The sequence below is a fragment of the Tachyglossus aculeatus genome, chromosome 21, assembly GCF_015852505.1.
Source record: "Tachyglossus aculeatus isolate mTacAcu1 chromosome 21, mTacAcu1.pri, whole genome shotgun sequence".
In the NCBI taxonomy this organism is placed as follows: Eukaryota; Metazoa; Chordata; class Mammalia; order Monotremata; family Tachyglossidae; genus Tachyglossus; species Tachyglossus aculeatus.
Window position 1 is genome coordinate 20669124 of NC_052086.1, and position 22142 is coordinate 20691265.

A 22142-nucleotide genomic window follows, 5' to 3' on the forward strand; every position below is an offset into this window, starting at 1 on the left:
AGCTGACCAGCTGCCCAGGCAGATGTTTCCTGCCCCCGTCCGTTGTCCTGGTGCAACTTCCAGGGAATGGATCTAGACTCTGGCTGGAATTGGGTAGATCCCCTTGAGAAAAAGGAGGTCCCGGGAACCATTTCTACTCCAGAGGACCTCGCCCAGTGGTTTGGCCATGTGAACCAAAAGCCCTCCCTGGACCTCATGTCTCCGAGTTAGCTCTGGTCTCCTTGGACTCTTCTAACTTGGGAATGTCACCGAGTCAGGCCACGGTGCTCCTGGTCAGAGCAGATTCCCTGGATCCCCCCCTACCCGGGGCTCTACCAGGTCTTGGGTGACCTTGGGTGGGGTCGTGGATGGGATCGCTTGCCTCAGTGTGGGGTTCCTCCTTGCTGACGATCCCGGGGGCGACTCCTCCTTCACAGACGATGGCAGCAAAACCTCCCGGGTGACCACGGTGGAGTCGAGCTACGTGAAGCGGTCGGAGAGTAAGGCCTCGTCTGCTGGCTTCCTTCCTTGCTCTGCCTGGCTCTTCTGCACTTCTTGGCTTTCTTATTCTCGTTCTTTCCTCCCGGTCTGTCCACCCGAACCAGTCACACTGCCCTCTATCCTCTGCACTGATCGGGAGTCCCTGCTGTCTCCCCTCTTCGCTGGGTCTCATCGTTCCCACCTTGTCTGCTGCTTGGAAACGCCCCTTTCCTCCTTCCCTGCGGGCCCCTCACCTGGCTCTCCCTTTTGTTCTGTAGATGGCAGCGGCGGCAGTAGCTTCGTTCAGACTAAATCCTTCAGTTCCTCCTCCAAGAAGACGGGCAGGTGAGGGAAACTGGGGAACAACACGGGACTGAGGAGCCCAGTTTGCTCCTGAGGACCTGGGTGAGGGGGCCCCCTCTATTTCACAGGACTGTCCCTCCTGCTCTTTCCTGTCTTGTCATCTGCCCCTCCTGCACCCTCCCTAGCCCACATTACCTCAAGGAAGGGAACCAGACCCCCAAAAAAGGAGGCCTTGGAGTAACTGCTCTTTCTTCTGGGGGCTTTTCCCTGTGGGGTCCTGAACCACCTTGGCTGGTCTTCGCCCTCAGCCAGCCCGCTTTGTGCCCACAGAGCCTGCTCTGCAGGACCGAACCAGGTTGGCCGGGCCTGACCTTTGAGCCATCCCCTGGCTGGCACCACCAAACATTCAGCAGTGCTCCGGGGTTGGGGAACAGGGGAGACCTGGGAGGGTGCTCCCCTGCAGTTCTCAGATTCTGGTGGCCCTTGGATGACCCATCTTCCACCCCCTCGCACCCCGCCCCCAGCATCTTTGATCGGGAGGACAATTCACCCTCGCGGGCCGGCAGCCTGGCCGCTCTGGAGCGGCGCCAGGCAGAGAAGAAGAAGGAACTGATGAAGGCCCAGAGCCTCCCCAAGACCTCAGCCTCCCAGGCACGCAAAGCCATGATCGAGAAGCTGGAGAAAGAGAGCGGCAGGTGAGGGCCAGGGCCCCGGGCCGGGGGTGGGGGCTCTGGGAGAAGGATAGGGGGCCGGACCGTGATGTCGTCCCATGTGGTTCTTCCTGCAGCAGCCCTGCTGGCTCCCGGGTGACCGTACAGCGCTCCACCAGCTTTGGGGTCCCCAATGCCAACAGCATCAAGCAGATGTTGCTGGACTGGTGCCGAGCCAAGACCCGAGGCTATGAGGTGAGAGCCCTCCCACAATTGCTGTGCCCCCCAAGTCCTCGATCCCCTTCCTCACAACCTTTCCTGGCCCCGAGCACCTCTAATTCCCATCTCCCCAAGCCTTTGCTTCTCCCACCTTTCTGTCTCTTCCCAGCCCCGAGCCTCCCACCCACTCACTCTTCCTCTACTCTGTGTTTTCTCTCCCTCTCCCATTCTCCCACCCACCATCACCCACACCCACCCACCTCTGCTTCTCCTCTCTGGCTCCCTCCCCTCTCTGTTTCTTCCAGACCCTCCATACACTCCCCTTAGAGCCATTTCTCATGGCCCGGTGCTCAGCATCATCAAAGCCATTCTGCCTGCCCCAGCCTGAGTTCTAACCAGTCATGGCCTGCCCTTCCCAGCTTAAGCTGAGCCCAGAGGCCCTGGCGTCTGATTTCTTCATTCATTCATTCATTGTCATATTTATTGAGCACTTACTGTGTGCAGAGCACTGTATTAAGCACTCAGGAGAGTACATTATAACAGTAAATAGAGTCCCTGCCCACAGTGACCTTACAGTCTAGAGCCTGGCTAGATCCAAAAGGTAAGGGCAGTGCGAGGCCTTTGTGGGCATTCATGCATGTCCTCTGATCCCAGTGGGCTGTTGGGAATGTAGTCCGTGCTTGTGAGGCAGTATTCCTGCCGCTCCTACACCAACTCCATGGGGCTCTCCAGCTCAGACCCGAACTAGCAATGGAAAGCAGTGAACACCAACCAAGCCAGCCTCAACCCAGCTAGACTGGGGGCCTCTGGCCCAGCCCACAGGCAAAGGGACTCGGGAGCCCCAAGATAATAATAATAATAATAATGATGGCATTTATTAAGCGCTTACTATGTGCAAAGCACTGTTCAAGATGATGTCAGCCTCTGCAGGGTTCAAGGAGACCTCCCCTGCCTCTCTCCCTTCCCCTCTCCCTGCACTCCTCCTCCGTCTTCCGTGTCCTGTGTCCGCCCCCCGCCCCATCCCTTTCCATCCTCTGCCAGCCCCCCCGACCCTGTTTCTTCCTCCCTTCTACCACAGCATGTGGACATCCAGAATTTCTCATCCAGCTGGAGTGACGGCATGGCCTTCTGCGCTCTGGTCCACAACTTCTTTCCCGAAGCTTTTGACTATGGCCAGTTGACACCCCAGAATCGGCGCCAGAACTTCGAGGTGGCCTTTTCCTCCGCAGAGTAAGTACCACCCCCAGCCCCGCTGGCCCCACCCAGCTCTCCATCTCTAGCCACAGGCCAAATCATGAGCTCCCCTGGGCCACCAGAATAGGTGGGCCCTAGCCCAGCAGAATAGGTGGGCCCTAACCCAGCTGGTCCTGTAGGGAACTGGACCTGAGCATCCACGCAGCCCGATTGGTGCCCAGGGCACCTTCAGCTTTGCTCCCCTCAGGATCATCCTGTCTCTCACTACTGAAGTGCCAAGACCAGTGCGGGGTAAAGTTCTCCCCGGCTCCAGAGGGAATGGGCTGCTCTCAGGAGACAAAGTATGGGTTGGCAGCCTTTTGCCTTCCTGGCAGAGAGCCCAGGTGAGGAAAAGGGGTGGCCACAGCCTCTTCAGGGGGGCAGACTGCACTCTGGACAGCTCTTTGGGATCTCCCAGCTCTTGGGACCTGCGCCATCCCCTCTCTTCCCTTCCTTATTTTCTTATTTCCCAACACAGAGTAAACTGAGGCCCTGTGGGCCTCAGGTTCCCTTCTCTCTCTCGCTGTCTCTCTCTTTTCCTCCCTCTCTCTCTCTCGCTTCCTCCCCACTCCTTCCCTTTATTTCCCCCTTCCCCCAACCCAGGGCAAGCTGAGGCCCCAGGGGCCTCAGGTCCCGTGCCCAGAACCCAGGAAAACTTCCATCCCTTGACTTCTCCCCACCCTCAACTCACGACCCTCCCCTGCCAGCCATCCTTCCTCTCTCCCCGTTGGAGCCCTCCCCCAGCAGCTCCCTTCCGGTCAGCAGCCATCTCTCCAGTCTGCACAGGGCTTGGACCAGACCGGATCAGCGGGGAAGAGCTGTGGCTCTGGGCTCCACTCGCTCACCCGAGCTGGAGCGGCCGTGACTGTCCAACCAGCCCCATCTGTGGCCAGCAAGTCAGGTGGCCCCCCCCCCCGCCCCCGCCCCCTCTCCCTCACTCTGTGAGCTATCTCTTCTCGTCCTGAGCTCTCTGCACCCCATGTGTTTGCTGGCTTTGCCGGCTTGCGATTCCAAATGGAGCGATTGTGGAGGGGCGGGGGGCGGGGAGGCCATGGCATCCCCTTCCCCCCTGCTCCTCACGCACCTATATATACCAGATATATAGTGAGGCGACTCTACTTTGGAATCTAGTTTGAGCCCCATCACACATCACTCCAATCCTGCCCTTCCTTTCTCCTGCCTCTCTCCCTTCCTCCCATCTTCCCTCTGTCTCTCACTCTCTCGCTCTCTCTTTCTCTGCGTGTTTCTTTGGTCTCTGGGTCTCCTCCCCCTCCTCCTCCACCTCACAACTACTCTCACGCCTCCCTCACCCATCACCTCCCCTCCGGGGGCACGGGCCTCGCGCCCGCCTCCCCTCCCCCCCCTTCCACTCCATGTTCCCGCCTTCCCTGCACCCATGCTTGTCCTGATTTTGGTTTCTCTGCATCCTGACTGGTCTGAGTTGGTGTCTGGTCTCTCTCTTTCTCCCACCCCTGTCTGCATTGCACACCAGTAGAGACCAGTGCACTTACACCAGCCCAGAGAGCATGTGGGAGATGGATCGATTGCAATGGCACCAAGTGAATGTAACTGGATTATGGATTTCTTTCTTTGTTTTTCTCTTATTCTCTCTCTCTCTCTCTCTTTCTCTCTCTCTCTCTCTCTTTTTCTCCCTCCCTCCCTCCCCTCCCCCATTCTCCATCCTGTCTCTGGCTGGGCCACAATCCCCGCCCCGCCCCCCCCCGCCCCCTCCCCTAGGACGCACGCTGACTGCCCCCAGTTGCTGGATACGGAGGACATGGTTCGGATGCGCGAGCCGGATTGGAAGTGCGTTTACACGTACATCCAGGAGTTTTACCGCTGCCTGGTCCAGAAGGGGCTGGTAAAAACCAAAAAGTCCTAATTCCCCCACAGAAACCGATGGTGAGAACTTCTTCATCTCTCAATCCTGGGCAGCGTGGACGGAGCTCCCACAGAGGGGGACTGGGAGAGAGTGGGGCCTTGGGCGGATGTGGGTTGAGGGGTGTGTGGGTGGGTGTGTGTGTGGTGAGGGATGCCTTCGTTATTCCCTCTGGGCGGGGGGTGGGGGTCTGAGACGGTGATGGGGACAAAATCGCGCTGCTAGCCGGACCCCGATTCCCAAAAGCCATCTGGTCCTGGCTGTGGAAGGCCAACGGCTAGGGTTCTCTGTGCACTGCTCCCTGGGCTGAACACCCTGAGACAAAAACGGAAAGTCTTAGGTCCTTAGAACCTACGGCATCCCAACAGCAGGTCCCCTGGATGAGCACAGTTCTCCTGTGTAGAGGGGAAGAGCAGCAGGGCAACGGACTAGGCTGGGCTAGGGTGGGGAGATGATGCTGCCACCGCCGCTGCTTCCCCTGCTGGCTTTACCCATCGATGGGATCGGCAGTAAATCGCCACTTTAGTTACACTGAAGAGCTTGGCTCTTAAAGCTGGCAGCTCAAGATTAAGAAGGGTTGGCGCGGGGTGGGTGGAGGTAAGGGAACAAGCCAACCTCACCCCCGGATTGAACTGGAGAGAAGCCAAAGGGCTCAGCTACCCAGCATGGGGGTAAAGAGCCGCTGCTGAGGGGGAGCTAGGACTTAGTGTGGAGTCCTGCCAGGGGAGCGGTGGAACAGTCGGGACCAAGGGTCTCCTGGGCTGCAGCGACACCGATCGGGCAGACGAACACCAAGGTCCCCATGGCCATATAAGATCAGGACAGCGGAGCAGCCAGGGCTGGGCAGAGGGAGTGGAGCCCTGAGCTTGGTAAAACTTGGAAAGTGTGACTCAGCCACTCTGGGAGCTGCTGACGTTTGCTGGGGGTATCCCGAGCCCGGATGCTTCGGCGTCTTGGACGGTCTGTCCTGGGTTCAGGGCAGGGTAAACAATGCCCTTATAAGGCCACCGGGGACCAGACTCTTGGAGCTGTGGGGGCCAGGCCCAGCCGCGGGCTCCGAGAGAAGGGGTGGGGGTCAGCGGGCCGATGGGATCGAGCGGGAGAAGAGGGGTAGTTCAGAAGGCTCCTCCGGCCCTTACCCAACCTGAGGTTGGGTGGGGACCTTAGGGGAGGAAGAGGGTGCAGTGAACTCCGAGGGGAGCGTGGGTGGCCCCTGTGGGGGTGGTGGTGACATTTGGTCATGCAGAGTCAGGTCAGGCAGGCCTAGACGTTCACTTACTGGCACCGAGTCGTCGGTCCCGGTCCCTTCTTGCTCTCGAGGAGCCCGGTCAGGCCGGGTCAGCCCTAGGACCAAACTGGAAAAGGGGGTGGATTCTAGGAGCCACAGATCCCACCCCTGTCCCTCCAGCGAGGAAATAAGCATCCCAATCGGCTTCAAATGGCTTGTCTCCCCAGGGGCCACTAGACAGGGGGTCAGGCTGCTCAGCACTGGAGCCAACTCCCAGGCCCCCACCCTGTCTGGACCTGCCTTCCGGGAGCCTGGCCACGGGGGAAGCAAGGAGCAGGTGCCGCCGCCGTCACCGCTTTTAACACAAACCTTCCTGTCACTCTCCAGCCGCTTCCTATGAGTCAGCTGCTCCCAAGGAGTGGAGGTGTGAGATTGGTGTGAGCCAGAGCCTGGGGCCATGCCAGTCAGGTGCTGGCATTTTTCCTCTGCTGGCTAATCAGGGTGTGGGACTAGTTGAGCCGCAGAGAGAAGTAAAGGATGGGCAGGAGGCTGCCCTGGTCCAAATCAGACTCAGCAGAGCTGAAGCGAGAGTCTTGGTTCCAATTCCCCCTGCTTCGGTGGTAGGTTACAGGCAGCTTCTCTGCTGTGACATCAGCCGGGAAGCCCGGGGCTCCCGCTCCCTTCCCCCACAGTTCCCTGTGTCTGCAGGGATCAAAATGGAGAGATAGCTGCCATTCAGAACCAATCAACCAAGCTTTCTTGCTGGCTCCTGGAGGGGACTGTCAGCCCAGGCTCTCCTCCCTCTGGGTGGTCCCAGTTCCAGGTCTTTAATTTCATGCTTATTTGTGCACACCCCTGGGGCAGGGTCCTTGGCTTTGGTTAAGTGTGACTGGCGTTGGTCTCCCTTCAGCTTCGTGCCAACTCCAAACAAGCCTGTGCCTCTGGTCAAGTTCCCCAGCGGAGCGGAGGCAAGGGAGGGAGCTGTGTCTCTACAGAGCAGCAGAAGGCCACCCAAAGCCGTGCGGCTGCGGCCTCCATGTTATCCTTCTCCAGGCTTAATTTCTCCCTACTCACCGGGTCAGAGACATTCTGAGAGACTGCAGGCTCCAGCCTCCTCTGTACCCACCCCGAGACAGCTTGGGGCTTTCCTAAGACACTGAGCTCTGCCTGAGAGACTTTTCCCATTCCCTCCCAGCCCAGAGCAGTTGAGACTGTCTCGACTCCCTGCCCTCTCTCTTCAAGCCCCACACCTCTGCTCACATGGTTTCTCTGGGCCCATCTCAGGGTGAATGTGCCCATTTTACTGAGGGGATTAAAGATCCTTTCAGCCTCCCTCCCGCTACAAACCAGCCCCAGGCCTCCTGATTTCCAGCTGCTTGCCTGGGGACGGTAATCCTGCTGGCTTTCCCAGCATTGGTCTGCCCCTCCAGGGCCCAGCAAGTCCAGTGCTGGGCCCAGCCACTAAAGAAGAATAATTGGAGATGTTCAACAAAGCACCTCAATTAAGACAGAAAAGTAAGATCTGAGGAAAGGATAAAAGAATTGAAATTGTACAGCCTGGTGAAGACTGAGAGGCTATTTTCATCAGTCTTCAAAACACATGAGACTTTTGGAGGATCAGGGCCAGCTGTTCTCATTCTCCCCTGAGGCCAGAGCCAGAAGAAGTGAATGTAAACTACAGACTGAGGGGTTCCAGAAAGATGTCACCCTTTCCCAACAGTAGTTGGGGGGCAGGGGTTAGGGACCAGAATTGGTGACCAAGTGTCTGCACTTCTTTCTGCCCTACCCTTACTCCCTGGGTGAACCTTCTCCTCAGATCACCACTCTTAAGCTGCTTGCCAGGGTGGGTGTGTGGCTTAATGGAGTTTAAGTGCTACTATAAGCCAGGTCCTGCACTAAGCACTGGGGTTGATATAAACTAATAGGGTTGGACACAGACATGTTCCACATGGGGCTCACAGTCTTAATCCCCATTTTGCAGATGAGGTAACTGAGGCATAGAGAAGTGAAGTGACTCACCCAGGGTCACAACAGACAAGTGGTGGAGCTAGGATTAGAACCCAGGACCCTCTGATTCCCAGTCAGAACTCCCAAACTCCCAGTTTTGTCTCAATCAATCAATTGTATTTATTGAGCGCTTACTGTGTGCAGAGCACTGTACTAAGCGCTTGGGAAGTACAAGTTGGCAACATATAGAGACAGTCCCTACCCAACAGTGGGCTCACAGTCTAAAAGATAATAATGATGGCATTTATTAAGTGCTTACTTTGTGCAAAGAACTGTTCTAAGCGCTGGGGAGGTAACAAGGTGATCAGGTTGTCTCACATGAGGCTCACAGTCTTCATCCCCATTTTACAGATGAGGTAACTGAGGCTCAGAGAAGTGAAGTGACTTGCCCAAAGTCACACAGCTGACAATTAGCAGAGCTGGGATTTGAACCCATGAACTCTGACTCCAAAGCCCGTGCTTTTTCCACTGAGCCATGCTGCTTTTCAGCGTCTCAGCAAGGGATCTCCTTCCTCTTGAGGGTGGGGGCCCCAGGTCTTCACCCCCACCCTCTGACCCAGGTGCTAGGGTGCAACTTGGTCCTGTTTCTAAGCAGTGAATTCCTGTCTAGCCAAAAGCAATGCAGGAGACAAGAACAAGACTTTCAGATGACTCGATTCCTACTACTGTCAGGGGAATCTGCTTCAGGAAAGCAAAGACATGAACGACAGGAACCTGGAGGACTCAATAAGTGCTCAATAAATACCATTGAGTGATTAACTGATGGGGGGTGGGGGGCCAGCAGGTCAGAGGAAGAAGACGGAAGATAGCCCTCAATGGAGCAAAGCAGAACTATGGAAAGCTCCCAGCTTAGCCCTAACCAACAAGCTACTATCCCCATCGCCCCCCTCCCCTTGGTTCCAAAAAAAGGTTCACTGCATAAGTGGGGAAAAAGGGGTGCTAAATTTGGGCCTAGTAGGGCAGATGATCATCTCCCTTGGGATACTGAGAGCAGTGGGTGGACAGGTTAATCAAAGCTTAGGTTCAATTGATCAATCAGGGGTATTTATTGAGTGCTTACTGTGTTCAGAGCACTGTACTAAGTGCTTAGGAGGGTGCAGTACAACAGAGTTGGTAGGCATGTTTCCTGTCCACAAGGAGTTTATAGTCTAGAGGGGGAGACAAACATTAGCAGATATGTACCTAAGTGCTGTGGGGCTGAGCAGGTGGCATGAATATATGCTTGATGGGTACAGACCAAGTGCATAGGCAACATAGAGGGAGAGGGAATTGGGGAAAGAGGGTTTAATCAGGGAAGGCCTCTTGGAGGAGATGTGATTTTTAATAAGGGTTTGAGGGTGGGAAGAGTGGTGGTCTGGCATATACATGTGTGTTCTAGAGATGGCTAGTATTTAATTCCTATTCAGACTTACCCTGGAACCTCTGAAACTGGCCCCAGCACCGCTTGGCTTGCCCTTTTCGGTTGCAAAAATGAAACTGCAATCTATATTTTAAATTTGTAAACATCTAATCCTGGAAGAGTATCATACTGGTATTGAGCAGCAATACTGCCATTGTTGACAGTGATACCACCACCCTTTGAAAGCTGTTTCAAATGCAAAGTTCTCTAGTTGTTTGAAAGCCAGAACCTTTGGATAGAAATTAAGTGTCGCAGATGGCTCTGGGAGAAGGGCAGGGGCCAGCCATTATGGTCTCAGCAGAAGGGTAACCGGAATGGCTCCTGACGTGTCCATCAAAGCAGGTTTTTTGACTGAGAAACTGTCGGCTCCTGAAACCCTAGATCCCACTGGACAGGGAAGGGGGGATTGAGGGGGTGGCGGGTGGGGAACGACAGGGTCCCGGAGTGGTAGGTTGAACGGAGGCACCCTGGGTGATACCACGGTGGTGGATGTGGCTCTGAAGGGGTCAAGAGTGGATCTCCACCCCAGAGGACCCGGGTGGCAGCACCCTAGGGGCTCACCATGGCTCTTCCCCACAACTGCCTGCAGGATGCTGGTGGACTGTGTTCCTCTGGTGGAAGTGGAAGACATGATGATTATGGGCAAGAAACCCGACTCCAAATGCGTCTTCACCTATGTGCAGTCCCTCTACAACCACCTGCGTCGCCACGAGCTGCGCTTACGGCAAAAAGAATTCTAGAGCGCACCTCCCCACACCCACCATGGCTCAGAGGAGACAACTCTCCTTGGCCCACCCACTGAGCTCCGCGCGTGCATGTGTATCTTGTCTGTATGCATGTGTGTATGCGTGTGTGTCTGTGTATGGAGTGGCTCTGCTGTTCCAGCATCAAGCCGCATTTCCTTCTGGCCAGAGGAGGCCCATCAGGAGCCCCCCGCCCCGCAACCCCACTCTCCACCCCCTCCCCACAATTGGAGCTCCACCACCTTTTTATAAATTATTAATTCTCAAGCCTCTGGGGTCATTTCTCCTGGCTAGCTCACAAGGTTGCGGGTGAGCAGGTGGGAAGCAAGGGCAGAAGCTGGAGCTATTTTGGAGGATGTAGTGCAGCAGGGGTTGGGGGTAAAGGTGGAGAGTGCAAAGATTCTGGGGGCTGAGCTGAAAGAGGACAGTCCCTGCGGCTGTTCCTAGGCCGAGAGGTCATGTGGAGAGTTGGGAGTGAAGGCCAGGTTTCTGGGCAACACCGTCCAGGACCCCTCCCCATCTACTTGTTTGCTCAATTTCCCTTTCATTTCCTCCAGCCCAGATTCAGAATCCCTGGGAGCCAGAAGGATGGAAGACTTGGGGTTAGTGATATACACTCAGAGTTGGGCTTTATGTTCATGGCTTGGAGTGGAGATTATCAGCATATTCGAGTATATTATGCAAACTATCACTCTCACCCCAGGCACTGATATACCTGTCCCCAACCCACCAGTCTGTCTTAAACATCACACTCTCCCACCTACGGGTTTACACCATCCTCATCTCCTCTCCCTCCTCACCACTCCCACTTTCCAGTCACCTCTTCCCCTGGCTGGCAGTCAGAAAACCTCCACCCTAAAGACACCTCTTGCTCGGGTGCTGCGGGGGGAGGAGGAATTAGTCTATTAGGGCCCAGGTCTTTTAGAGGGGAGGGAATGCAGTGCTCAGCTCTGTCCCGCCCCCACTGCACACCCCAGTGCCTGTCCATCCACCTGTGTGTAGCCTGCTGATGGTATGGAATGGTTTGTGCACCGACCCTTTATTAAACATCAGAATGAAATAAATTTACCTGTGAATGTCGGGCCTTCTCTTCCCCACTGGTTCTTCCCTCCTCGGGGCCTGGTGGTGGGGGGAGAGGGAGTTGCCTAACCCCCAGACCACCCTCCCTGGCCAGGCTAATGGGGAATGTCTTTCCTTCCCTGAAGAGGGGTTACTTGGGGTTACCTCCCTGTCGGCTAGCTGTTGGTAAGGCCTGAGACTTGTGGATTTGAACCCTACATTGTGTGTGTGTGTGTGTGGGGGGGGAATTCATCATCAATCGTATTTATTGAGCGCTTACTGTGTGCAGAGAGCACTGTACTAAGCGCTTGGGAAGTACAAGTTGGCAACATATAGAGACAGTCCCTACCCAACAGTGGGCTCACAGTCTAAAAGGGGGAGACAGAGAAATAATTCTTCACTTTTGCAGTTCTGAGGTCATTGTCCCATACCCAGGGGGCCCATAGTAACCGCTCGTAGGTGGTAATGGCAAAGCCCATGGGGAGCCTCACGTCTGATCTCAGTGGATTGTATTCTGGTGCTTAGCACAGTGTTTGGTTCAAAGAAAGCGTTTAACCCACACCCCAGTTAGATCGCTGAGGCTGGGCTACTGCACATTGGGTCAGTGAATAATGGAGGTGGCTCCTCCCCATCCAGTGTCTGGGGGAAAGGGATTCCCTGCCCCAGATTCTGAACCCCGGGGTGGGGAGGAGTTTGGTGGGAGTGCGGGGTGGGGGATGGGGGCCTCTCCCCAACTGCATAGCAAGAGCTTAATAAGGATAAGAATAAGAAGAATAAGAATAAGGAACAGACCAGACAGCCCAGGCTGCTAGGAAAGGACACTTTACTGCACCAGGTGTGTGAAAAGGCCACCCCCACGGTCCCCTGCTTGCTCTGGGACTTGAGCATCTGCCTTCAGCAAGGAGCCCTTTACGCTGAAGACTTCATTCTGTCCCTGGCAAAAGGGGGTGCCGTGAGCAGGGGGGGCCTCAGCAACTCAAGCAGTGTAACGGTTTCTACAGGACAGAGTGGGGTAAATTAACCGATTTCTTCCAGTCTCAGGACATTGCCAGAAGTCCCTGGCACCTTAGTCACCAAAATAAATGGACCCCACCCTGTAGGTTTAACAAAGTTGCCTGCCAACCCTCAGGCCGGGCCCAAACGTACCATCCATTCCTAGGTCACCCTCACCCTGTACCTGTAGCCTTGTCGTCCCCTGCCCCCTGGGGCATCCAGCAATGAAACCACATGTTGGGACCTAGAGGTCGGGGTGGTTCTGCTCCCCTGATTTGGGTGTTTCTTGGGGCTGGGCCTTTTCCTGCATGTCTGAGGTTTTTGCTGGGGCCTGCTGGAATTCTGGAGGTACAGGCGCATCCCGGTCTGCTTTGCGGTAGAAGCCCAGGTCCTGCACCAGCTGGTTGATCTCGGCACGGGTCATGTGGCTGAGGGGGATTCGCTGGAAAAGAGGAGCAGGATGGGTCAGGGTTGGGCATACAGTTTCTGGGAATTAATATCCCAGAATATCTTTTAGACTGTGAGCCCAATGTTGGGTAGGGACTGTCTCTATATATTGCCAATTTGTACTTCCCAAGCGCTTAGTACAGTGCTCTGCACATAGTAAGCGCTCAATAAATACAATTGATGATGATGATGATCCCAGGCCCTGGGACAGCAACAGCTTCCCAGGAAGGGTCCCTAGGCTCCCCTCTTCCTTCCTCCAGGGCAGGACTATCCCCTCTCGGGTTCTTTGTGGTGGAAGCACCCTGACTCCCAATCCTGTCCCCTCATTGGGACTCCTGACTCTCCACAGCACTTTGGTTTGGGAATAATAATAATAGTGATGGCACTTATTAAGCACTTACTATGTGCAAAGCACTGTTCTAAGCGCTGGGGAGGTTACAGGGTGATCAGGTTGTCCCACAGGGGGGCTGACAGTGAGCCCACTGTTGGGTAGGGACCGTCTCTATATGCTGCCAACTTGTACTTCCCAAGCGCTTAGTACAGTGCTCTGCACACAGTAAGCGCTCAATAAATACGATTGAATGAATGAATGAATCCCCATTTAACAGATGAGGTAACAGGCCCAGAGAAGTTAAGTGACTTGCCCAAAGTCACACAGCTGACAATTGGCAGAGCCGGGATTCAAACCCATGACCTCTGACTCCAAAGCCCGTGCTCTTTCCACTGAGCCACTCTGCTTCTCAATGAGGGGCCTACAAGGAGCAGCTCTTACCTCCAGCTCCTCGTAGCGGAAGTTGAGGAGCACAAGCTCAGGATCGGCGCCAGGAAGATGCTTCATCACCAGGTTGTGGCTGGAGGCGGTTGTTAAGGTTACATGGGATGTGCGTGGTGGGTTCCAAGGGCCCCCATCAGTCACTATCATTACAAGGTGATCAGGTTGTCCCACGGCGGGCTCACAGTCTTAATCCCCATTTTACAGATGAGGTAACTGAGGCCCAGAGAAGTGAAGTGACTTGCCCTAGGTCACACAGCTGAGAATTGGCAGAGCCGAGATTTGAACCCATGACCTCTTTCCATTGAGCCACGCTGCTTGTATCTTCTTCAGTGCTTAGAACAGTGCTTGGCACATTGTAAGCACTGTGAGCCCACTGTTGGGTGGGGACTGTATATGTTGCCAACTTGTACTTCCCAAGCACTTAGTACAGTGCTCTGCACACAGTAAGCGCTCAATAAATACGATTGAACGAATGAATGAATTAGCCCTTTCAAAACAATGGGATGACTTATTTTGTATTTACCTAATGCTTAGCGCTTAGTACAGTGCTCTGCACACAGTAAGCACTCAATAAATATGACTGAATGAATCAATCTGATTCCCGCAACCTTGGTGTCATCCTCGACTCCGCTCTCTCGTTCACCCCTCACATCCAAGCCGTCACCAAAACCTGCCGGTCTCAGCTCCGCAATATTGCCAAGATCCGCCCTTTCCTCTCCATCCACACGGCTACCCTTCTCGTTCAAGCTCTCATCCTATCCCGTCTGGACTACTGCATCAGCCTTCTCTCTGATCTCCCATCCTCGTGTCTCTCCCCACTTCAATCTATACTTCATGCTGCTGCCTGGATTGTCTTTGTCCAGAAACGCTCTGGGCATGTTACTCCCCTCCTCAAAAATCTCCAGTGGCTACCAATCAATCTGCGCATCAGGCAGAAACTCCTCACCCTGGGCTTCAAGGCTGTCCATCCCCTCGCCCCCTCCTACCTCACCTCCCTTCTCTCCTTCTCCAGCCCACCCCGCACCCTCCGCTCCTCTGCCGCTAATCTCCTCACTGTACCTCGTTCTCGCCTGTCCCGCCATCGACCCCCGGCCCACGTCATCCCCCGGGCCTGGAATGCCCTCCCTCTGCCCATCCGCCAAGCTAGCTCTCTTCCTCCCTTCAAGGCCCTACTGAGAGCTCACCTCCTCCAGGAGGCCTTCCCAGACTGAGCCCCTTCCTTCCTCTCCCCCTCGTCCCCCTCTCCATCCCCCCCATCTTACCTCCTTCCCTTCCCCACAGCACCTGTATATATGTTTGTACATATTTGTTACTCTATTTATTTATTTTACTTGTACATATCTATTCTATTTATTTTATTTTGTTAGTATGTTTGGTTTTGTTCTCTGTCTCCCCCTTTTAGACTGTGAGCCCACTGTTGGGTACGGACTGTCTATATGTTGCCAACTTGTACTTCCCAAGTGCTTAGTACAGTGCTCTGCACACAGTAAGCACTCAATAAATATGATTGATGATGATGAATACAGTGCTTGGGCACATGATAAATATGCTATAACTATAATAACATTTATGGTATTTGTTAAGCATTTACTATACGCCTACTATTAAGCACTGTTCTAAGTAGCATTTAACAATTACCAATAATAATAATAATGATAGTACGTGTAGGTACCCACTGTGCTGTCTGAGGGATTGGGTAATGATAATGATAGTATTTAAATGCTTAATATGTGCTAAGCCCTATACTAAGCGCTGGATACTGACAAGGTAATGAGATTGGACCCAATTCCTGTCCCACATAGCAGGGAGAACAGGTATTAAATCTGTTCTACTGATGAGTAAACTGAAGCACAGAGAAGTTAAGCAATTTGCCCAAGGTCACACAGCAGGCAAGGGGCAGAGTGGGAATTAGAACTCAGGCCTATGCTCTTTCTGCTAGGCCATTAAAATTGCTATTTGTGCCTATTTGGAAAGCATAACCTCACAACACTGAAATAACCGCATCTCTAGAGTGTGTGCCCCTAAAACCTTCCCACATAAATTAAACATGAGAATTCATCTTGCTTAAAGTTCTCAATGCTAATTCTGTTGGTTTTTGCACAGATTCTTTAATCTGAAGAGGATGAGGAGGGAGGAAGGGAGGGAGGGGGTAGGCAGAGCAGAGAGTCACGCTCAGTGAGTCAGCTCACAGATGTCCCCTGGGGAACCCCACCCAGGCTCAAAAATAATAACAACTGTGGTATTTGTTAAGGACTCACTATGTACCACGCACTGTACTCAGCACTGGGGTAGGTAAACTATAATCAAATCAGACACAGTCTCTGTTCCACATGAGGCTCAGAGTCTGAGGAGGTAGAATAGGTCTTTCATCCCCACTTTACAGATGAGGAAACCAAGGCACTGAGAAGTCAGATCACTTGCCCAAGTTTATGCAGTAAGCAAGTGGTGGGGCCAGGATTAGAATTCAAACTTTCTGACTCCCGATCCCCTGCTTTTTCACTAGGCCACGAGGACTCACCTCCTCCCCTTGACTAAGTCATCATCATCATCATCATCATCAATCGTATTTATTGAGCGCTTACTATGTGCAGAGCACTGTACTAAGCGCTTGGGAAGTACAAATTGGCAACATATAGAGACAGTCCCTACCCAACACTGGACTCACAGTCTAAAAGGGGGAGACAGAGAACAAAACCAAACATACTAACAAAATAAAATAAATAGAATAGATATGTACAAGTAAAATAAATAGAGTAATAAATATGTACAAACATATATACATATATACAGGTGCTGTGGGAAAGGGAAGGAGGTAAGATGGGGGGGATGGAGAGGGGGACGAGGGGGAGAGGAAGGAAGGGGCTCAGTCTGGGAAGGCCTTTAAAACCCTCAGAGAGGCAGTTCCACCCTTCAGATTGAAAGCTTGTACCACCCTTTCCCCTTCTACCCCTCCCGCCTCCAGTTGCTGAGAAAGGATACTAGAGTGGGATGTCCTCGGTGACGAAGGCTTTGACCTGGAAAAAGAGAGGAGAAACCATCACCCCACCCCAAAAGGGCTACTCCCTCCCCTTCGCCCCTGTCCCTTACTGACAGGATCCTGGGTCCCCCTCTAATTCCAACATCTCCCATCCTAGGCTGGTCTCCCGGCTCCAGTCTATGGGGGTGGGAGGGAGGAGGATGATTGCAGGCTCTGCCTCCAGGGAAAGGATGGGAACCAGCTGGCAGCAAGGTGCCAATTCTTGAGGCTTTCTCCAGGGAGGTAAATAGCTTTAGGCATAAGGCAGAGGACCCCAGATGGTGGGTTGACTGAGGCACTCTCAGGTCCAAGGAAGGTGGGGGGACCCAGGAGCCCAAGGCCGGGTGTTGGGGAGACCGAGAATCCCAAGGGCAAGACCCAGGAACCCAAGGTTGGGGGTGGGGGAAAACCACCTAGGTTCCCAAGCATGGGGTAACGGGGGGGGGGGGGGGGGGGGGGGGGGGGAACCACGCAGGAACCCGAGGATGGGGAAGGGTGTACCAGCCAGGAACCCAAAGATGGGGTGGGGGGGGGTTACCCAAGAGCCCAAGGACAGGGGATCAAGTCTCTTCCTGGGCACCTCCCAGCTTCTGGCTATAACTTACTTCCTTCAGCCTATTCAGCTGTCATCCTCCGCAGGTCTGGGAAGGGAAACAATGTCAGGTAGATTGATATAGCCAGAGTCCCAGACCCCTGCCCTGACCCTCCATCCTAAAACGGGCTACCTGATAACGATCTGATAATCACCCAATAGCTTCCCAGACTGTGAGCCCTTCTAGACTGCGAGCCCACTGTTGGGTAGGGACCGTCTCTATATGTTGCCAACTTGTACTTCCCAAGCGCTTAGTACAGTGCTCTTCACACAGTAAGCGCTCAATAAATACAACTGAATGAATGAATGAATGGAGTCCTGAGTAACAGGATGTCTGTCATCTCCAGGAAAGTAGTGAGTGTCCCTGGGTAGCGTAGTAATAATTATTATGGTATCTGTTAAGCACTTATTATGTGCTTGGCATTGTACTAAGCACTGAGGCACTAAAGGATGAGGCCAAGGCTCTCTTACACTTCTCATCTCTGTAAAGGGTTCCCCAAGACCCCAGGGGGCACAGAGAGAGGAGAACTCTATAATAATAATAATAATAATGGCATTTATTAAGCGCAGACCACTGTTCTAAGCGCTGGAGAGGTTACAAGATGATCAGGTTGTCCCACAGGGGGGCTCACAGTCTTCATTCTCATTTTACAGATGAGGGAACTGAGGCCCAGAGAAGTTAAGTGACTTGCCCAAAGTCACACAGCTAACTGGCGGAGCCGGGATTTGAACCCATGACCTCTGACTCCAAAGCCCGTGCTCTTTCCCACTGAGCCACGCTGCTTCTCTGTGACTTGGGTGGGGAGGGGACCTGGCCTTAGGTCAAGCATCATGAGGGTGGGGAGGAGAGGGGCATTTATTTCCTTCCTCCCCAGCCTTGGCCACCTTTCATTCATTCAGTCGTATTTATTGAGCGCTTACTTTATGCAAAGCACTGTTCTAAATGCTTGGGAGAGTACACTATCACAACAGACACATTCTTCTCTGTGCCTCAGTTCTCTCATCTGTAAAATGGAGATTAAGACTGGGAGCCCCATGTGGGACAACCTGATTATCTTGTATCTATCCCAGTGCTTAGAACAGTGCTTGGCATATAGTAGGCACTTAACAAATATCATAATTATTATTATTACCTGCCCACAATGAGCTCACGGTCTAGAGGGAGAGGCAAACATTAATAATAATGATTAATAATAAAAATTATTACCTCCTCACCCTGGGCTTCAAGGCTGTCCATCACCTCGCCCCCTCCTACCTCACCTCCCTTCTCTCCTTCTCCAGCCCAGCCTGCACCCTCCGCTGCTAATCTCCTCACCGTACCTCATTCTCGCCTGTCCTGCCATCGACCCCCGGCCCACGTCATCCCCCCGGGCCTGGAATGCCCTCCCTCTGCCCATCCGCCAAACTAGCTCTCTTCCTCCCTTCAAGGCCCTACTGAGAGCTCACCTCCTCCAGGAGGCCTTCCCAGACTGAGCCCCTTCCTTCCTCTCCCCCTCGTCCCCCTGTCCATCCCCCCCATCTTACCTCCTTCCCTTCCCCACAGCACCTGTATATATGTATATATGTTTGCACATATTTATTACTCTATTTATTTATTTTACTTGTACATATCTAGTCTATTTATTTTATTTTGTTAGTATGTTTGGTTTTGTTCTCTGTCTCCCCCTTTTAGACTGTGAGCCCACTGTTGGGTAGGGACTGTCTCTATACATTGCCAATTTGTACTTCCCAAGCGCTTAGTACAGTGCTCTGCACATAGTAAGCGCTCAATAAATACGATTGATGATGATGATGATAATTATGGTATTTGTTAAGCGCTTACTATGTACCAAACACTGGGGTAGATACGAGGTAATCAGGATGTTCCACGTGGGACTCACAGTCAATCTCCATTTTACAGATGAGGGAACTGAGGCACAGTGAAGGGAAGTGACTTCCCCAAGGTCACACAGCAGGCAAGTGGCAGAATCAGGATTGGAACCCACATCCTCTGTCTCCCAAGCCCATGCTCTTTCCACTAAGCAGATATACACATATGTGCTGTGAGGAGGCTCTTCTTTGAAAGCCTTCTCCATCCTCAGATGCCCAGCTAAGTCCCAGATCCGCTGTCCCCAGGAAACTTCAGCTACTTTTCCTCTCCATCCCCTGACTCAGAAGAGCCCACTGGGGGTTCCAGCAGGGCCCAGGGCTCAACAATCAATCAATCAATCGTATTTATTGAGCACTTACTGTGTGCAGAGCACTGTACTAAGCACTTAGTAAAGTTCCAGGCCTTCTTTGAGGTCTGGGGATCGGCCAGGGCCCTGATCGGAGCTTTTACTGGCAGCGCTATATCCTGGAGTTGGATGGCATCTACCCCGTGGGGCACGGATGGGGTGGAGGGATGGGGGGCTGGATGGGATGGGGGGGATGGATGGGACAGGGGGGATGAATGGGACAGGGGGGATGAATGGGACAGGGAGGATGGATGGGATGGGCAAAGCATCCCAGAGAAGCAGCGTGGCTCAGTGGAAAGAGCCCGGGCTTTGGAGTCAGAGGTCATGGGTTCAAATCCCGGCTCTGCCACTTGTCAGCTGTGTGACTTTGGGCAAGTCACTTAACTTCTCTGTGCCTCAGTTCCCTCATCTGTAAAATGGGGATTAAGACTGTGAGCCCCATGTGGGACAACCTGATCACCTTGTATCCCCCCAGTGCTTAGAACAGTGCTTGGCACAGAGTAAGTGCTTAACAAATGCCATCATTATTATGGGAGGATGGATGGGATGGGGGGCTGGATGGGATGGGGGGCTGGATGGGATGGAGCACGGAGCAGTGGAAAGAGCCCGAGCTTTGGAGTCAGAGGTCAGGGGTTCAAATCCCGGCTCTGCCACTTATCAGCTGGGTGACTTTGGGCAAGTCACTTCACTTCTCTGTGCCTCAGTTCCCTCATCTGTAAAATGGGGATTAAGACTGTGAGCCCCCCCGTGGGACAACCTGCTCACCTTGGAACCTTCCCAGCGCTTAGAACAGTGCTTGGCACATAGTAAGTGCTTAACAAATGCCATCATTATTATGGGAGGATGGATGGGATGGGGGGCTGGATGGGATGGGGGGACGGATGGGATGGGGAGCTGGATGAGATGGAGCATGGAGCAGTGGAAAGAGCACGGGCTTTGGAGTCAGAGGTCAGGGGTTCAAATCCCGGCTCCGCCACTTGTCAGCTGGGTGACTTTGGGCAAGTCACTTCACTTCTCTGTGCCTCAGTTCCCTCATCTGTAAGATGGGGATTAAGACTGTGAGCCTCCCCGTGGGACAACCTGATCACCTTGGAACCTTCCCAGCGCTTAGAACAGCGCTTTGCACATAGTAAGCGCTTAACAAATGCCATTATTATTATTATACGGAGGGCTGGGTGGGCCAGAGGGTTGGGTGGGGAGACGGGAAACTGGCGTTTAGCGTCCTGGAGATGACGGGGTTGGGATCCGGGCGGAAGCAGCTGTTGGCCACGTCGCCCGGAATGGATTCGATCCTTTCCTCTTCGGGGCCTCCTTGTTCACCTCCCCCCAACCCCAGGCCTCCTCCCCTCCGGGGTCTTGGGCCTGCACGGACTGAGGCTGCGACAAACGCTGGGCCTTCCTCCACCCCCAGCCCCCCCAAACCATCAGCGCTTAGTACAGTGCTCTGCACACAGGAAGCGCTCAGTACAGTGCTCTGCACACAGTAAGCGCTCAGGGCCGGCCTGAGGCTGAGAGGAGCAGGCCTCGGGGTCCCCCTTACCTCCACTTTGCCCCGGGCCAGGCCCTGCAGCCGGCTCCAGTCGGGCTGGAAGGAGGCCAGCAGACCCGGGAGAAGGAGCAGGAGCAGGGAGAGGCGGCACATGGGGTCGGGGGTCGCGGCCTGACGACCACCAGACCAGATGGGGATGGAGAGAGATGAAGCAGGCCCCGACTGGGGCCGAGGAGGAGCCGAGGGAGGGCTCGGGGCGGGGCCAAGGGAGGGCGGGACTCACTGGAAATCCATCAATATCCATCAATCGTATTTATTGAGCGCTCACTGGGTGCAGAACACTGGACTAAGCGCTTGGGAAGTCCAAGTTGGCAACATAGAGAGGCGGTCACCACGCGCCAGCGGGCTCACAGTCTAGAAGGGGGGAGACAGACAACAAAACCAAACGCATTAACAAAATAATAAGAATGATGGCATTTGTTAAGCGCCTACTATGTGCCCTGTTCTAAGCGCTGGGGAGGATGCAAGGTGATCAGGTTGGCCCACCGGGGGGCTCACAGTCTTAGGCCCCCTTTTACAGATGAGGGAACTGAGGCCCAGTGAAGTGACTTGCCCAAAGTCACCCAGCTGACAATTGGCGGAGCCGGGATTTGAACCCATGACCGCTGACGCCAAAGCCCGGGCTCTTTCCATTGAGCCACGCTGCTTCTCTACGTTGAGCTACTTAACTTCTCTGGGCCTCAGTTCCCTCATCTGTAAAATGGAGATGAATAATAATGAGGGCATTTGTTAAGCGGTGACTATGTGCAAAGCACTGTTCTAAGCACTGGGGAGGATACAAGGTGATCAGGTTGTCCCACGTGGGGCTCACAGTCTTAATCCCCATTTTACAGATGAGGTAACTGAGGCTCAGAGAAGTTAAGTGATATGCCTAAAGTCACACAGCTGACAAGTGGGGGAGTCAGGATTAGGGATTAGGACCCATGACCTCTGACTCCCAAGCCTGTGCTCTTTCCTCTGAGCCACGCTGCTGTGAACCCTACATGGGACAACCTGATTACCTTGTATCTACCCCAGCTCTTAGAACAGTGCTTGGCACATAGTAAGCACTTAACAAATACTATTATTATTATTATTATTATTATTATTATTAGGGGAGGCAGGGGCGGGGCCGAAGAAGGGTGGGGCGTGGCCAAGGGAGGGCGGTGGGGAGGGAAGGAGCTGCAGCCACTGCCACGTCAGAAGCCCAGGAGGGAGGGGGAAGGATGCTGCCCAACAATAACAACAATGATAATATTTGTTAAGCGCTTACTATGTGTCAATCACTGTTCTTAGCTCTGAGGTAGATACAAGGTAATCAGGTTATCCCACATGGGGCTCACAGTCTCTATCCCCATTTTCCAGATGAGGTAATTGAGATACAGAGAAACTTAGT

The 22142-nt window shown here is 53.7% G+C and overlaps 2 protein-coding genes across 5 annotated transcripts in view; one reads left to right on the forward strand and one right to left on the reverse strand.

The window, feature by feature from the left end:
• Positions 1-11200, forward strand: part of SMTN (smoothelin) — a 58558-nt gene extending 47358 nt beyond the window's left edge. For 2 of the 4 annotated variants that reach the window (XM_038762411.1, XM_038762414.1), the window contains 7 exons: positions 417-479; positions 738-804; positions 1287-1457; positions 1550-1667; positions 2710-2861; positions 4602-4766; positions 9967-11200. In XM_038762411.1, the coding sequence (XP_038618339.1) occupies positions 417-479; positions 738-804; positions 1287-1457; positions 1550-1667; positions 2710-2861; positions 4602-4746 (716 nt within the window). In that variant the 3' untranslated portion in view covers positions 4747-4766; positions 9967-11200. The remainder of the gene's footprint in view (positions 1-416; positions 480-737; positions 805-1286; positions 1458-1549; positions 1668-2709; positions 2862-4601; positions 4767-9966) is intronic. The other 2 variants (XM_038762413.1, XM_038762415.1) reach the window with 1 other exon arrangement.
• A 785-nt stretch (positions 11201-11985) lies between these two features.
• SELENOM (selenoprotein M) lies at positions 11986-20946 on the reverse strand. Its single transcript, XM_038762583.1, has 5 exons — positions 20759-20946; positions 17016-17051; positions 16374-16408; positions 13392-13470; positions 11986-12614 (listed from the first exon to the last, which is right to left on the reverse strand). The coding sequence occupies exons 1-5, from the start codon at positions 20858-20860 to the stop codon at positions 12417-12419; spliced, it is 450 nt and encodes a 149-aa protein (XP_038618511.1). The 5' UTR covers positions 20861-20946; the 3' UTR covers positions 11986-12416.
• Between the last annotated feature and the right edge of the window lie 1196 nt (positions 20947-22142).